The sequence below is a fragment of the Cervus canadensis genome, chromosome 5 (genome assembly GCF_019320065.1).
Source record: "Cervus canadensis isolate Bull #8, Minnesota chromosome 5, ASM1932006v1, whole genome shotgun sequence".
Lineage (NCBI taxonomy): Eukaryota > Metazoa > Chordata > Mammalia > Artiodactyla > Cervidae > Cervus > Cervus canadensis.
Window position 1 is genome coordinate 89,726,699 of NC_057390.1, and position 15,044 is coordinate 89,741,742.

A 15,044-nucleotide genomic window follows, 5' to 3' on the forward strand; every position below is an offset into this window, starting at 1 on the left:
AAGTTGGGAAACCAGCCAATTCCCCACTGGATTTAAAACCTGAGAAATCCAAGTCGGCAGGGTTAAATGTGTATTGAATACAAAAGCACCGAGTACATTTGATTTTAATGGTGAGCAAGAAATAATAAATACAGAGCTTATAAAGCGCTTCACATGCGGCCGACCACAGCCTGCCTCTCCCCTGCACGCCCCAGCCCACTCCCCTGAGTCCACAGACACTGGCAAGGCTTTCTTCTGCTCTTTCCTTTCTCTTCCTTTTACAAAGAAAATCTAAATCCTCTGGTCACATCTGAACTCCAGCGACAGGTGCCAGGCTACAAAGCTCCTTCCAGAAAGGCTGAATGCTGGCCCCCACGCTCCCACTGCCCTGGGCTGACGGCCACACTTCTGCTGAGAAGGCCTGCGGCTAAGTGACCCAGCAAAGCCCAGTGAGGGGCCAGCGGCTCCTGACATGGGAGCTTGTCAGGCCATCGTCTCTGAGGCCCTCAGAGCTATGGGGCCCACACTCCACATCTCCCAGGCTCATCCCTAGTGTGCAGGGGTGCCCACTGGCAACACTTGCGTGAGGGCACTCAGAATGAACAGACCTGGGGCACCAGGGAACGCAAGGCCCAGGAAGCACAGAACTTCTAGGGCTCCCAAATCAGCCCCAAGGTGACCCTGCTTTGGATGAAGGTATTTGGGTGGGCAGAATTTGGCTACGTGTGTCCACCTCTTGTCAGGGACTGTGCTAGGTACTACAAATATAGGACTTCATAACCCCACCAGGGAGGTAGAGCAACCCATTTTATAGATGATGAAACTAAGGCTCAGGGAAGGTATGCATATGGCCCCACGTCACACAGCGAAGCAGTGTCCAAACTGTGAGTCAAACGAAGACAGGCCTCTCTGACTTCCAGGCCCAGGAGGATCAGTTCTGTTCAGCCACCTGCCTCTTCAGTGTCTCATAACCCAAGGGGACGCAGCCCCGAGTGCCAGGGCCAGTCACCTCCCACACTGGGGCAGTGGCAGAAGCAGCTGCTCCTCAGTGCTCAGGGCAGTATCTGCCTTCCCAAGTCCTCCATCACCAGTGGATGTGGCTAAATTCCAGCCCCCGGCCCGCCCTCCCCGCCGCCCCCGGCCGTCTGGGTCCTCACACTGGCGACACAACGTGAAGCCAACAGTAGCTATCTTCAGCTTCTGAGTTCTTCCAAGGGGAGCAATCCTGCCCTGGATCCTACTAAGAAATTCCCTGCCATCTTGGATCCTAGGTCTCCCCAGGCACTTCTTAGAGCTAGCCACTGGATGACTCTGGCTTGGGAGAGGCTGCATGGTGAGGGGTGAGGAGAGGCAGGGCAGAGAGGCAGGCCTGGGCTCAAAGGCCAGCATGGCCTCTGATTATCTCTGTGGTTTCAGCTGCCAACCGGTGACATCGCATCTGCCTCCTCTGGGTTGTTTTTAAGGACAGAGGAGCACAGTCCGAGGCACATAAAAGGTGCTCACTAAATGTCAGTTCTCACCCCTGCATCTGTGCCAGGGCCTAACACTGCCGTAGCGATTCCATAGGAAACACAACCTACCACTGATTAATTTTTTCTCACCTGAAGGCTCTCCCCCCATCCTTTGTATTAAGATGGACTCTGTGGAGATGGAGGGTCCAGGGAACTTGGTATGCATGAAAGACCACAGGTTCTAGAGTCTGGTGACCCCTTTGTGTAGTTGAGGGACTTGGGTTAAGTTACTGAGCATCAGTTTTCTCATTTAAAACGGGTGGAAGAGATGCCTACTTCATAGAGATTCTGTGAGGCTCATCTGGGATGATATGACTAAGAATGATTCGCTGACTATGAAAATCCTAGGTGAATGATTAAGAAACTGGGTCATTCCTTAGAAGCTGTAAGATTGAAAAATCTATTAAGAAGAATAAGAACTGCTACTGTGTCCTAGGCCCTGTGCGAGGAGCCTTACAAATGAGGTCTATACTCATGCTCACAAAAAACATCCATGAACAAGGGTGCATTAGAGAGAGAGAAGCAAGGCTCAGAGAGCTTCAGGAATTGCCCAGAGTCACACAACCCTGGTATCAAGCCTGGCTCTGTCTACTCCCCAGATCCACGTTACTAATGACTATACAGAAATTCCCACTAAATCACACAGCTCTTGACCCAGACATTGGCTTCCTGTCCCCCAGAGCAGTTTCTCTTTGCTGTTTGTGCCTTCCATCCAATGACAGTAAGCAGAAACATTTCAGCCCCTCAACAGCTGTGCCCATGTGACCATGGTTTGACTGGGGTACAGGACAGCTCCGTTACGTGTGGTTGGAACTTCAGTGTCATGGCTGCCTCCACCCCAGCCCTGCAGCTCCCGTACATGGGAGGGAAGGGAAGGGAAGGAAGACAGTGCCACAGAATGTTCCAACATCCACGCAGAGAGGGCCACCCATCCAACATTAGGTACGTGCGGCAAGGATTCAAAACAGACACAGTTTGAGAGCACTCATAACCACTTCTGGTTTGCTGCCATCTGATTCAAATAGATCTTCACTCAAATAAACACTTAAAAAAAAAAAAAGTCAGACACAGCTCAGCCTAGTCACCTGCACCCCTCAGCTGCCACACTTTTCAAGATGGATGTGGACACCGCAGTGGGGAGGGCAGGAGAGGCTGGGACTCGGGTTTGTGGGGAACCATGATGGTCGCTGGGCTGGAACCAGCCCCCTTTTGCTTGACTGCGAGAGTGGTGGCTGTTTTGAACAAGAAACAGAGAAACTCTTCTCTTGGTCAACAGCCCTCACTCAATGGTCCCAGCCAGTTTCCTTCCCACTTTAAAGGAAGCTGCTAAAGTTATCAGGCCTCAGCATGACTGAAGTCTTAGCTCACAAGAAAAAGGACTTCACTGATGCTGAACCCCGGATCCGCACCCAGTGTTTTCCTAAGGCATTTCTTTTGAGAAGATATGGATGGGTCCCTCTCCCTCGCCCGCCCATTCCCAGTTGTTGGTGGGTTTATCACATCTCGTCCTGCTTTTCTGCCCTTCCTTGGAGCTTTGCTTGGGAAGGTAGAGCCCTGTGTGCGGCCCGGGAGAGGAGGAGACTGGTCTCCATCTGAGCCGGCTCAATATTCTCTGGGCGTAGCATCCGCCCCTGGGAAGGGACATCAAATGCATTTCCAAACCAAGATCTGGCGCAACGAGACCCCTGCTGCCAGACTTCTGTTTCCTTTGTGAGGAAGAGGCGGCTGCAGCCTTTAAAGCTCACTGGCTAGCAACCTGGCTCAACCTAGGAGACGCGCTCAAACCAGGCACACACGGCAAACACAGCACACAGCAGCCCCGCTACCTACAGCTCCGACCTGCGAGTTGCCAAACTGATTCAGAAGAAAGAGACAGAAGCTCAGGAAATGCAAGTTTGGGTACATGCCACACAGAGGGAAGCTGAAAAACCCACTTCCTGGCTTTCCTTGGCAAGGCAGCTGAGGTCAGACCCCCGAGGTTTAGTCAGGCGGGGAGACGGCTCAGGCAGTGTTAGGTGAGAGGGCAGAACCACTGGCTACTCACGGGCCTCGAGCGCTGTATCTTGGGAGGCGGCGGGCGAGTGGGACGGAGTCTCTGTGGCTGCATTAAAGTGGAAACTTAAGGAATCAGTGCGTACAGAGGTGGTTTGATGCATTTCCACACACAGCTCTGGGCATCCAGCCACCCAAGCCAGAGCCCGAGGGCCATCCTTGACGCCTCCCGCTCCCATGGCTGGCTGCCGGCTCTTGCATACCCCATGTCTGAGGCCCTCTCCTCCACCTCCGGCCTGGATCACTGTAACCAGCAGGGCCCCCGCCTGGAGCTCCTCAGCCATTCTCCACACTGGCCAACAGGAGTCTTCTAAAATGCAGTGTGACCCTGCCACACCCCAGCGTTGAGACCTCTGCTGTCCCCTCCTGTCCTGGGGTGACAGTTCACCAGGACCCTGGGCTGGCGTTCTAAATCCTCTAAGACTTGGCCTCTGCCGTGCCCTACCCAGACCCCTCCCAACCTCCCCCTGTGCTCACTTGAAGACCCTCGCATGGCCCGAGGCTCTCAGGCCTGCTTTATGCCTGCCCAGCAGGTGGAACGACCCGCCACACCGAGCTGCCTGGCAAACCTCTGCTTGTCTTTCGGGACTCTGCCGAGGTTGGGTGCTGCCCTCCAGTGCTCCCACTCATCACCCACTATCGCCCCATGTCTGCCCAGCTGCCCTCCTACTCCTTCAAACGTTCATTTCCTTGAGGGAGTCATCCCTGTACCTTGGGAAAATGTATCTTCTCAATAAATGTCTGATGAATAAATACAATTTGCACAAAATGCTTGGCTTTTGAATAAAAATCAGTGGCGCACAGATCTCTTAGCTCACCCCTTGAACCCTCTGTGTCAAAAGTCAAGCTTTGTTCTCTCAACAGCCTGCCCAGATATCTAGATGCCCTGGACAGTGGGGCAGATGAACACAGTGTAAGGAGAGTAAAGTCCATGCTAGACCAAGGTCATGGACACTTGGCAAGCCCTGGGAGGCTTCTGATTGGTTCTTCCCATCAGCCTCATGGTTCACAGAGGTCCATCATTATGCCGCAAAGTCCAGATCTGCACTTCCCACAACAGGAGCCAATGGCCACACAGGGTGAGTCCAAATTAAGATGTGCTATTAAGTGTAAAATGCACATTGGATTTTGGAGACTTAGTTTGAAAAAGAATGCAAGATATCTCAATAATTTTTTATATTGATTATATGTTGAAATGAAAATGTTTTGGATATTTTGGTTAAATATATTATTAAAATTAATCTCATCTGTTTCTTTTTACTTTTTAATACAGTTACTAAAATATTTAGAATTCCGTATGTGGCTCGCATGTGTGGCTCCCGTTACATTTCTCTTGGACAGCACTTCAGAGTTGCACTTGGTTGGAGGGGTAGTCCAGACAGCAAACCTGCCTCACAATTCCTTCTCCACACCTGACTCCTGGCGGGGAGAGGCCGTGTCTCCAGGGTCCCTGGATCCCTGGTGCCCAGCACTGGGCCTGTCAGAGTGGTCTATGGAGAAAGGGGGCTGACAGACTTAGTAGAGAACTGGGGTCCTCATGGCACACTAGGAGCACAGCCTGGCTCCCTGGATCCTCTGCTGTTTGGAGAGCTGGCGAACCCACACTCGGGGACCCTCCTTCAGCTGGAGGCCATCAAGGGTTGGGATGCCACCCGGTGAGACGAGCATGGCTGCCCACAGGCGCACAGGCTGCGGTCCTCGTCCAACCCCTCAACTCTCACACACACCCTCTGCTTCAGCTTCCCTTGTTCTTGGCCCCTCTGCTTCTGGGTGGCCTCTTTCTCGAGCTCCAGAGCCCTCACCACTAGTCAGCTCTGACCTGGCCGGTGGGGGTGGCGGTGGGGCTGGGTGTTTAGGAGATGACCTCTGGGGTCAGACAGTCTCAGACTGGACCCATGCCATCCATTTACTCTGTGGCCTGACTTTTGTCATCTGTAAATGCAGGTAATGGCACTACCCACCCGAGGGGACTGTTAGAAAGTATTCAATGAGATGACGGTTGCCAAGATCTTTGGCCAGTAGACGCCAGCAACTATCACCATTAGCAGCTTTCCCACCCTCCAGCTTCTTCCCCTCCCAACCATCTTCCATCTTATTCCAGAGTGGGCTTAAAAAAAAAACCAACAAACATGCCCAATTATGTTCTTTGCCAGCCTAAATCATCCCAGTGGAAGGCTGGCATCTCCTGAGCTATCTTCTGAGAAACACCATCCTGGGAGGTGCATTGTATGAAAGAAGAAAAGGGGGTTCCCCTGGAAGACATGAGAAGTGTTGAGTCTTGCTCTGTCTGGAGATTCATGATGCTGGTTAGCACAGCAAAGCCTGTCAACCCTTGTGATAAAACCCCTACCCCTCAACAGGCAAAACACTATTAATTCTTTTTTTCCCCCCATAAAAGTCCTGTTTCCCATATTTATTTGAACAGACTCACATCCCCTATAATACCTGTTAAATATCCCCTGGAAAATGCTGACTGAAGTGTTCAAAGCCCTCCAGAGTCTGGGCCCCACACATAAGCCTCTGCAAACTCCTCTCTCCCCCCAACCCTGCCCCACTCACCCCCTTGCTCTCCCTGAAAGCTCAGGTGTTCTTGAAGGCTGCTCCCGAAACATCTTCCATTTCCTTTTGTCTCACTCTTGGTGTCTCCTATTCATCCTTTGCTCTCTGTCTCGAGCACCACCTTCCCCAGGGGGCCCTCCCTGCCCTTCCCTGAGCAGTGAGGGTCAGATGCTCTGCCTGCCATGTATTCTTGGTACAGAGGTTGTAATTATCAGCTCACTCATCTAATTTCTCTGCTTATCCTGGAGTCTAGTGTGGTACTGGATAAATAGGTGCTCCGCAAGATTTCTGACTGAAGCTTCCTGGCACATGTAGAAGAAACTCAGTGAATGTCAGTTCTCCAGATTCTGTAATTATTTTGCTTTGACTATCATCAGGAAGTATTAGCTCTTTTGCAACCGAATTTATAAATTGTGGGAGGAAAGCAGCCTCTTGACCACACCTAACCTAGAAACCAGGAGAGTAAACCAGGGGATTGATAGACACCGAGAGAGGGTAACGCGGTACACGGGTTCTGAGTGGGACACTGGGTGGATCACCGCAGCTCCCCCAGGGCAAGGTGCTGCTAAGAAGCTTCTGCTTCTTGGAGGGGAGAGGGTGAGAGGGCTGTTGAGCTGTAGTGGTTGCAGTTCCCCAAATATGCTGGGGGGCATGACAGCAGGGGACACAGGCCTCTGGGGACAATTAGAACAGGCCATAGTGTGGAGTGCTGGTGACTTAGGTGGGAGGAGAGGGTGCAGAGGGAAGCTAGGAAAAAAATCAACTCAACACGCTGTTTTCTACAACATGGCTCCAGTGCTCAGGAAGCTGAGTCAGGGAGTGACTGAATATGGCACTACGATGGATTGAGGTGAGGCCCGAGAGGACTGCATTGCCGGCTAGACTCAGTGAAAGTCATTTCAGTAAACTGGAACCCCCACCCCACCCCCACCCCACCCCCACCCATGCTCTTTAAGTCCCAGGTTTAGGCAGCCTTGTCTGCTGCTTCCACGGCTCCAGTGCCAGGAGCTTATCCTTCCACGGAGAGGGACACAGACTGGAGGGAGAGACAGCAGCCTGCTGTCAGGCCTCTTGACTGTAAGTCCAGGGCCCCTCCCACAGCTGGAGGAAGAAGAGACAAAACCAGAAGAGCCTTGGAGCAGAGAATCGAGAGGTCCAGGCACTTTTACAGAGAAATCGCGTCACATGTGATCCTCAATTCCCTGGCTACACGGACGGCTGGTTCTTAAGTGAGCTGAAAAAGGCTGGGCTTTTGGCAATCTTTGGCTAAGAAGAGTTCTGTTCAGCAGTTGATCTGGCACTCCAGTGGGGGAGCGGGAGGTTTCAGTGGCCAACACAAGCACCCGCCTTTCTGAAAGTCACGTGGAGTCCAGATGCAGATTCCCCCGGAGTGGAAAGATCCCTCCCATGAACAGTGATGGAACAACTGCCTGGGGCCAGGGCCTGGGGATTCAGGAGAACAGGACAGAGTCTGTGCTTCAGGGGTGTATGATCCAATGGAATTTGACCTACTTCTCAGAAAAATACCTTTCTTAGAGTATAAAAAGCATTGCTAAAACCCCAAGAAATAGACTTTGGAAAGACTCATGTTCATTACTTGGCTCTGTCATTTTCTAGTTGAGTTCAATACTGGCTCTGCCATTTGGCACGTTATTCAATCTTAAGCCTCAGTTAAGTCTTCTGTAAAATGGAAATAACTCCAGAGTCACCAGCACTAGCATGAGGATGCTATAGGAGGGCATCCTGGCTGTGGGAGGCTCTGGTCCGGCAAACTGCTGATGAAACGAGAACATCCGATCCTCTGTCCCTCCCTTAAACCCACAAGTCTTCCCAGAAGAGTCTTGTGAATGCAAGGATCTTGGTTTTCCAAGGAAGCGTGCTTTGAGCAGGGCACTGTTGAAAGGACTGGGTTTTACTAATCTCTTCTATTTACATGATGTATTTTCCTTTCAAAGCATTTCTACTTCTCTTCTTTCCTTTGAGCCTCACATTCCCCAGTGAGGCAAGTTGGAGGAGGGTTATTTCCCTGCAGAAGAGGTGGCCCAGAGAGGTTATGTGACTAAAGTGAGGTCACAGAGCTAGTGGCAGGAACTAAAACAAGCAGGTTTTCTTAGTCCATTGTGCTATCCTTGTCAACCGAAACGTCCAAAGTCATCTGGAATCCTTTCTGATTCGGTTTTTCTACTCCATATCCTTTCTGAAGTTGGACTCTGCTGTTAAGAGATCTGTGCCTTAGAAAACAGGCGTGTGAGAGAATGACTGACATCCTCGCCTTCCTTATTTTAGCATCTCTTTCCAGTCCTTTCCAAAGAAGATTCTTGTCTTGATTCATTTAACAAACAATGGAGGATATTTTGTACAGGCAAAGGGCACAATCCTGAATAAGACCCAGCCCTGCCCTCAGAGGGTTCCCACTCTGATGGCGGGGTTATAACACAGAGGAGAAAGGGGTGCTGAGGTGTGTGGAAGTACCAAGGAGGGGTTCTTCTATCTGATGGGGGGTAGTATAGAATTTAGGTGCATGAGATGGGAACCACAGTGATCAAGCAAGACTAAGTGAGGGTGAATGTGAAGATGGGATAGGTTGGGAGGAATGGCCTGTGGAGGTCACATAATTTAAGGCCTTTAATGCCCGCTTAAGGAGTGTGGGTTTTCTCCTGAGTGCAGTGGGAAGAATTCAGGTAGGAAGGGACATATCAGAGGCCTTTGGTGTTCTTGATGTAGAAGATGGATAGGAGGAGGCTGGGTGGGCTCCTAAGGACAGACACTCTCTTCCAGCTATGGCCTGCCTAGGCCTCCATGTTATCAACTCACCAGCTGGCCACGTGACTGCTGGGAGATGTGGACATGAATGGGTAAGCCCCACAGTGTGACTGACACAGAAGTCCCAGAGAAGAGAGGGACTCTTTGACCTCTGCCAGTCTCTGCCTGGCTCTTGGCGTTTATATCTGTCAGCTGTGGGGACCAGGTGAGTGTGTTCATTGGATATGAAACCCACATTGATGAGAACAGCATCTGATTTGCAGCTAATTTGTTGATGCAGCAAAACACATTGTTTCCAAAAGGTCAGGAGGGGAAACTGTGTTGGAATATCAACTTAATTACCTGGGTGGCATGGATGAGCGGGCATCCAGCATGGGGTTGCAGGGTGGAGAATGCTTCACTGCTGGGCGCAGACCAGGGGCAGAGAGTAAAGCAGGGGTGGAGGCGGGGCAGCCTGCGAGAGGGGGCAGAGCCCAAAGCTTTTGTGGCCTGCTGTGAACCGACACCTAGTCAGTGTACTCGCCAGCCCAGGAAGCCTCATGCCAGGAATGAGGGTCATGACTCCATTTCACAGACGAGGGGAGGCACAGACTTGGCCAGGGTCACACTGAGCAGTGGATGAGGGTCAAAGAGCTCATCTAATGTTAATCACGCGCTGGTCCTGTGATGGACGTGGGAGGGGTTGGCTCTTCAGGAACCAATGCACGGATTTCCCCAGGCCCTAAGGGGGACATGCCTCAGACCATCCCTTCAATATTCCTTCAAGGTCAGAATTAGTCTCCCCATTTCACTGCTGGGAAAGCAGGCTCAGAGAGGGGAGATAGGCACTACCTAAGGCACTATCTACCAGAGGTGAAATGTCAAAGTCAGTGGGGTAATAGGCTAGACAGCAAGCAGGGACCAGAGGTGTGGGGAAGGGGACAGATGACCAGAGATGCCAAGCAGCTTCACTGAAGGCTGAGGGATATGCACGCAAAGCTTGGGGTAGGGCGGCAGCCAGGGCCTCCACACTTCCTGTTCCAGGGGCCAGAGAAGGTGGGGTGCACGCAACAGTGACTGGAGGCATAAGAATGGTGGCCTCCAAGGTCAGCCTCAAAGGGAGTCTCGGATCCTTTGGGTCTGAATGGTGTCCTGTATTGTCCGTTTTCTGTCAGATTTTCCCCTACCCCCCCAGAGGAGGCCCTGGCATCCTCAATGGGGAGGCGGGGGAGATGCTGGGTGCTTCTCTGTCCCAGGGACGTACCCCAACCACATCTGCTGCTGGGAATGGACAGGGTGAAACAGAAAATTCACAATTAAATCCCGTCACTGTTTAACGAGGGAAGAGTTCACCTGGTTAATTTTCCTGGTTAGTAGCCACATCAATGCTCTGACCTGTGCGTGAAATGGCCCCCGGCTGGGAGAGGAAGACAAAGCTTTCTGTGGCTTTACAAAGGGCCTCTGGGCTGAGAGCAAGGCTCCTCTACTCCTCGGGAAGGGAGAGCCGCTATTATGCAAGGTATGGAAATAAAAGAGGGCTTCTTTTGATAGGCCTCCAGAAAGGAGTGTATTGAAGCTATATTTGTGTGGAGTGTCTCCTTTGAAATGCCCAACCAGCTCTCTCGGGCACAGCTCTCGCCTGTCCCCCAACTCCTGTCATTATCTTGAATCCTCTCGTCCACACTTGATAGAGCTGATCCTGCTTGTTGGGGAGGATCAAATGCTTGCCTCCGCTTCAGAGTGTCAGCGAGGGTGCTGGGGAAAGCTGCGCTGGCGTCCTACAGCACGTGCTCTGTACTGGCAGTGCTGGCCAGGACCTGGGCCCCTTGGGGGGGCCCCGGGGTCCTCGGGCCCTGCGGCATCTGCAGAAGTAACCCTCAGCTCCAGGTTCTAATCTGGGAGGGTGCTCACTGAAAGATGCTGCGTGGGATGGACTTCCCCATCAGAGCTGAGTGAGAAGTCTCCAGCCTGTTGCACACAGGGTGAGGGAAGGTGCTTCTTCATGGGAATGGGACGTGGGGAAGGGCCTCACCCTGGAGCACCCTCGATGGGCCAGGTGTTACCCAGTACATCCCGGTCAGTTCTAAAGCTCCAGACAGAGGTGCGGCTGTGATCCCTCCTGCCCGAATTGGCACACTGCACTAGGAAGCTGGTGGGGCTGGCCTTTGAGCCCTGGTTGTCAGACTCTGGAGACAGATCCCATGTGCCTGTGGCTAACCTTCCTCAGGCAGCCTTGATAGGGGAGTGGGGACAGAATGTGGCCCTCGAAGAAAAGTCGAAGCGCCTGCCGTTGGGTCTGGAAGCCGGTGTCCCTAGTGAGGGGCCGCCGGGGACTCAGCCGCCTCAACAAGTCACCTTGCAAGGCCATTCTCTCCGCCAGGCCCATGAGTGAGAGCTGAGCTGAGAGACGGCTTCTCCTGGTCCTGAGAGCGAAGCATTCTTCCCCGATGTTGACAGGAGTAGTATTTTGTAGTGGTGCTGGTTAATTTGTAGTGGCATTTGTGGTTTGAAGCCTTGTCAAGATCCCTGATTACTTCCCGTGCGAGGAGCTCGGCTGATGGGGAACTTCACATGCTGAACAAAAGCGGCGAGGCAGCTGGGAGGGAAGGCAGCGAGGGGGCCGGTGACCCCGGCCGCTTGGGGGACAGAGGCAGGGGAGGGGGAGGGCCAGCAGTGGGGCAGGGGGAGGGGGGGGCCTTTTGTTTTTAGCCAGGTGCAGCTGCTCGGCCTCAATCGGTGGCATCCCCTGGTGGCCCGAGGTCGGGCAGCAGATGCGGCCGTGGCTGGGCAGGGGCCAGGAGACTTGCTGACGCGTGCCATTCTCTGCCCAGACAGGAGCAAGGGGCGGGGGCTCCACTGCTACCCACAGCGGGGCAGCCATCTGGGATGCCATCAAGGGTGCCTGGGAGACATTCCCAGGAGGGGGCAAAGCGAGGGGGGGCTTCCAGATGTTGGGAAGGAGAGTCCCCCTCTGATAGCAGTGGGGAGGCTGTTTTGAGGCACTTGCTGTGTTCCAGGTTCTGTTCTAGAAGTTCTACCTGGAAGGTCTCTAGTGATCTCAACAATCCTACAGAGAAGGTAAAACTCCCCATTTGGCAGATGAAGAAACTGAGGCTGCACTGCTCAGTGACTTGCCCAGGCCCCACCGCTAACAGGTGGCAGAGCCGGGCTCCAGACTCAGGTTAAGTCTGACCCTAGAGAAGCCCAAACTCCTTCCATCAGACCTGATACACAAATGGCAGAAGGAAGATGCTGAAATTTACCCCTTGAGAATGAGGGTGCTCCCCCTCCTGGGGTAGTTCTTCCCTCCCCCCGCCCCCCCATATCCTTTGAGCTTTTTGCCTTGCTAGGTCTGTTCTGACCACACAGAAATGTTCGTCTTTGCAGCCAGGCCTGCATCCTGCCTTGGGGAGGGTTTACTCAGTACGTTAAGGGCCGGGGCCCACTCAGCAAAACCAAGGCTAATTTATCATCTCAGGAATGATGTCCACCCCAAGCAGTACACTGCTATAAAATTAAAATAAACACTTTCTCCTGATTCTGCAGTTGTACAGACAGGATTGCACAGAATCCTGTGATTCTCCAGAAAGGGAGTCCGGTGATTATGACAGCTTCCACATGGCTCACCTTGCCATCGGCAGCCCCTGTCCCAGCCCACCCACAGCTGGGGGCACTGGTCACATCCCGTAGGCAGTCCTTGACAGGCCACTCAAGACCCAGTCCCTGGCCCACCAGCTCTGTGTCCCATCATACCAAAGGCAGCCTCCCTGTCCAGCCCCACAAAGACCTGCCCTGCGCTTCTGTGCCATAGCCCTTCCCAAGGCACGTGCTTGCTCTGTGTGCCCTCCCCACACCTGCCGACCTGGTGGGCTCAGCTCTTCCCTCAAGCCTCTGCCCCCTTCCCAGACGCTGTCCCTCTCTTTCTGACTGGATACAGCCGGGCTTCTTTCTTCTGTCCCTCTGCTAAAGACAAGGGGCTCCTCACAAGTGCCAAGGTTATCTTGGTCACGTCAGGATTCTGGGCTCCAGGTGCAAGGCCTGTGTGTGGTCAGTGCAAAGTAGATGCTTGCCCAAGACTGTAGGACCAGCCTCAAATTGTCAGCAAGACTGTCATGCGGCACTTGAGCAATGCGGACCCACTGGCTGTCATCCTGTCGCCGAGTGGTGCTGGCCACTGAGTTGGCGATGTTTCTGATCAGCAATGGCCGGCTTCTGATCAGCGAAAACTCCCAGCCTACAGGCATCCCAGCCTAACGGGTTGAGCCTAAGGCCACCCCAAAGAGCAAGACTTTCTGAGGAGAATGCACAGGTGGGAAGCTTAGATGTGAAATACCCCCAAATTTCCCCCATGTCTGTTAAAGACAGTCAGGTTTGCCAGACAAGAGATGTTTGTTTTTTTTTTTTTTTTTTCCTCTCTCTTCCCTTGGAACAAATGGATGGAGATCCTGGTTTTAAAATTCCTGGACCCTGGAATACATTTCTATCTGTGTCAAAGTCTAGCCCTCCACCGCCTCAGCAGAGTTTAAAATCCTAGCTAATAGGTTAACAACTGTTTTTCTTCAGCTTCAAATGAAGAATATCAGAAGGCTGGGGGGATATGCAGCTCTCCAATTTGTACGGACTGCACACAGCTCCCTGCAACGTGTGTTTGACAGGACTGACATTTTGTACCGCTGTGAGATGGGAAAACGTGTGACATTTTTATTCATGGTGGCGTACGCCCTTGTAATGATCAGCTCTGGTCGATGTGCTTACCGCAGCAGCCCCAGAGCCCTCGGAGAACAAACAGGAGCCCAAGGTGCCAGCAGTTCGACTGCCTTATTAAACACCGCCAGGATCCTAACGAAGACCAACTGCTGGAAAATCTCACTGTCAAATCCTCAAGGACATTGTCAGCGCACAGCTAACTGCATATATTTTTCATTTAAAATACTGAAATCCAGCCTTGTGCCATTACAACCAAGGGGAGGGGCACCCACTCCCATGGCCATTCTGTCAGCTGCCTCTTTGGAGCTCCGGATGCTGGAGCCGGATGCCCAGTGGGGTTCACGACTCGAGACTGGGGCAGCAGGAGGTGGGAAACCGACCTTCTGAAAACGCAGCCCAACCTGAAAGTTTCAGGGCTCTGGTGAGAGTCACTTGAAAAGTCGACCCACCAAGTCCTAAGTCTGAGTGAATGTGCATAATAAGAAAACCCGATCCCCCTACCAGGCCGACTGTCTTCCTGGAGGTACAGTCCCTCACGTCCCGCACCTCGGTGCTCAGCAGCCTTCTGCTCGCGGCAGACCCTAAGCCAGCTGCAGGAACACACGGCCGTGGTAGGCTGCACACCTTGGCGGCAGAGCTGCGCGTCAGGGTGCCCACCTGCAGTCTCGCCCCCTGCCTCGACTTCAAGACCTCGAGGTCAGCATGCAGGAGGACCTCCTCCCTTCGGCGGTCATTTTGAACGCTGATGCACACTGATGGACGGCAGCCAATCACATGGCAGGCCCCGGAGCTTCTCGTGGTTGTTACGCAGGGTGGTTTGGTTATGGCTGTTCACGCTAACGTACTGATGTATTTATTTTGTAAGTATGTATTATTTATGCGGTGCCTCTATTTCCATACTCCAGCCCTGATGCACCAAGACACACTCTGCTATTTATTTATGGGGTCCTTGGCGTAACAAGCCTAACAAGACACCCCTGTGTGGTTCTTACGGGTTTGCAACAAACTGTAAGTGGTTGGCTAAACAACTGGATGTTCTCCATCCATCATGGGCAGAGGCTTGCATTTTAAGAGGCTGCCCATAAAGCTGCTTTAGCATAATATTGTACATCATCCTTGGCAGAAATGCCCCGGGATGCTGAAGAGCTGGCAACCCAGCGAGAAGGAGCTCTAACCTTCCTCACTATGGGATGGGGCATGGGATAAGAGTAAGCCATGGGTACCCTTGTTACAGGCCCCAGAGTGAGGGGGGAAAGGAAGGGGATGGCAGCCAGTCCCACAGCAAAAGCAGGACAGTGAGGGTGGAGGTACCTTGTCTCTGCCCAGCTGGCCACTCTGTCCCTTCACAGAGCCTTTCCAGTGATCCCGTTCATCCTAATAGACGCACCTTTCATTGCAGGCTGCACCTCAAACGTCCCCTTAGAGCACACTGGCTGGAGGAGAGAAATGCAGCCAGCAGCCAGCCTTGTGCTATTCCAAGGTGAAGACCAACAG

General features: G+C 52.8%; 1 protein-coding gene across 7 annotated transcripts in view; it reads right to left on the reverse strand.

Moving 5' to 3' along the window:
* The window catches only part of DENND1A (DENN domain containing 1A), a 520,849-nt gene that overhangs the window by 24,635 nt on the left and 481,170 nt on the right, over positions 1-15,044 (reverse strand). For 3 of the 7 annotated variants that reach the window (XM_043469511.1, XM_043469512.1, XM_043469509.1), the window contains one exon: positions 3,535-3,591. The exons of the other annotated variants lie outside the window; for them this stretch is intronic. In XM_043469511.1, the coding sequence (XP_043325446.1) occupies positions 3,535-3,591 (57 nt within the window). The remainder of the gene's footprint in view (positions 1-3,534; positions 3,592-15,044) is intronic. 7 annotated transcript variants of the gene reach the window in all.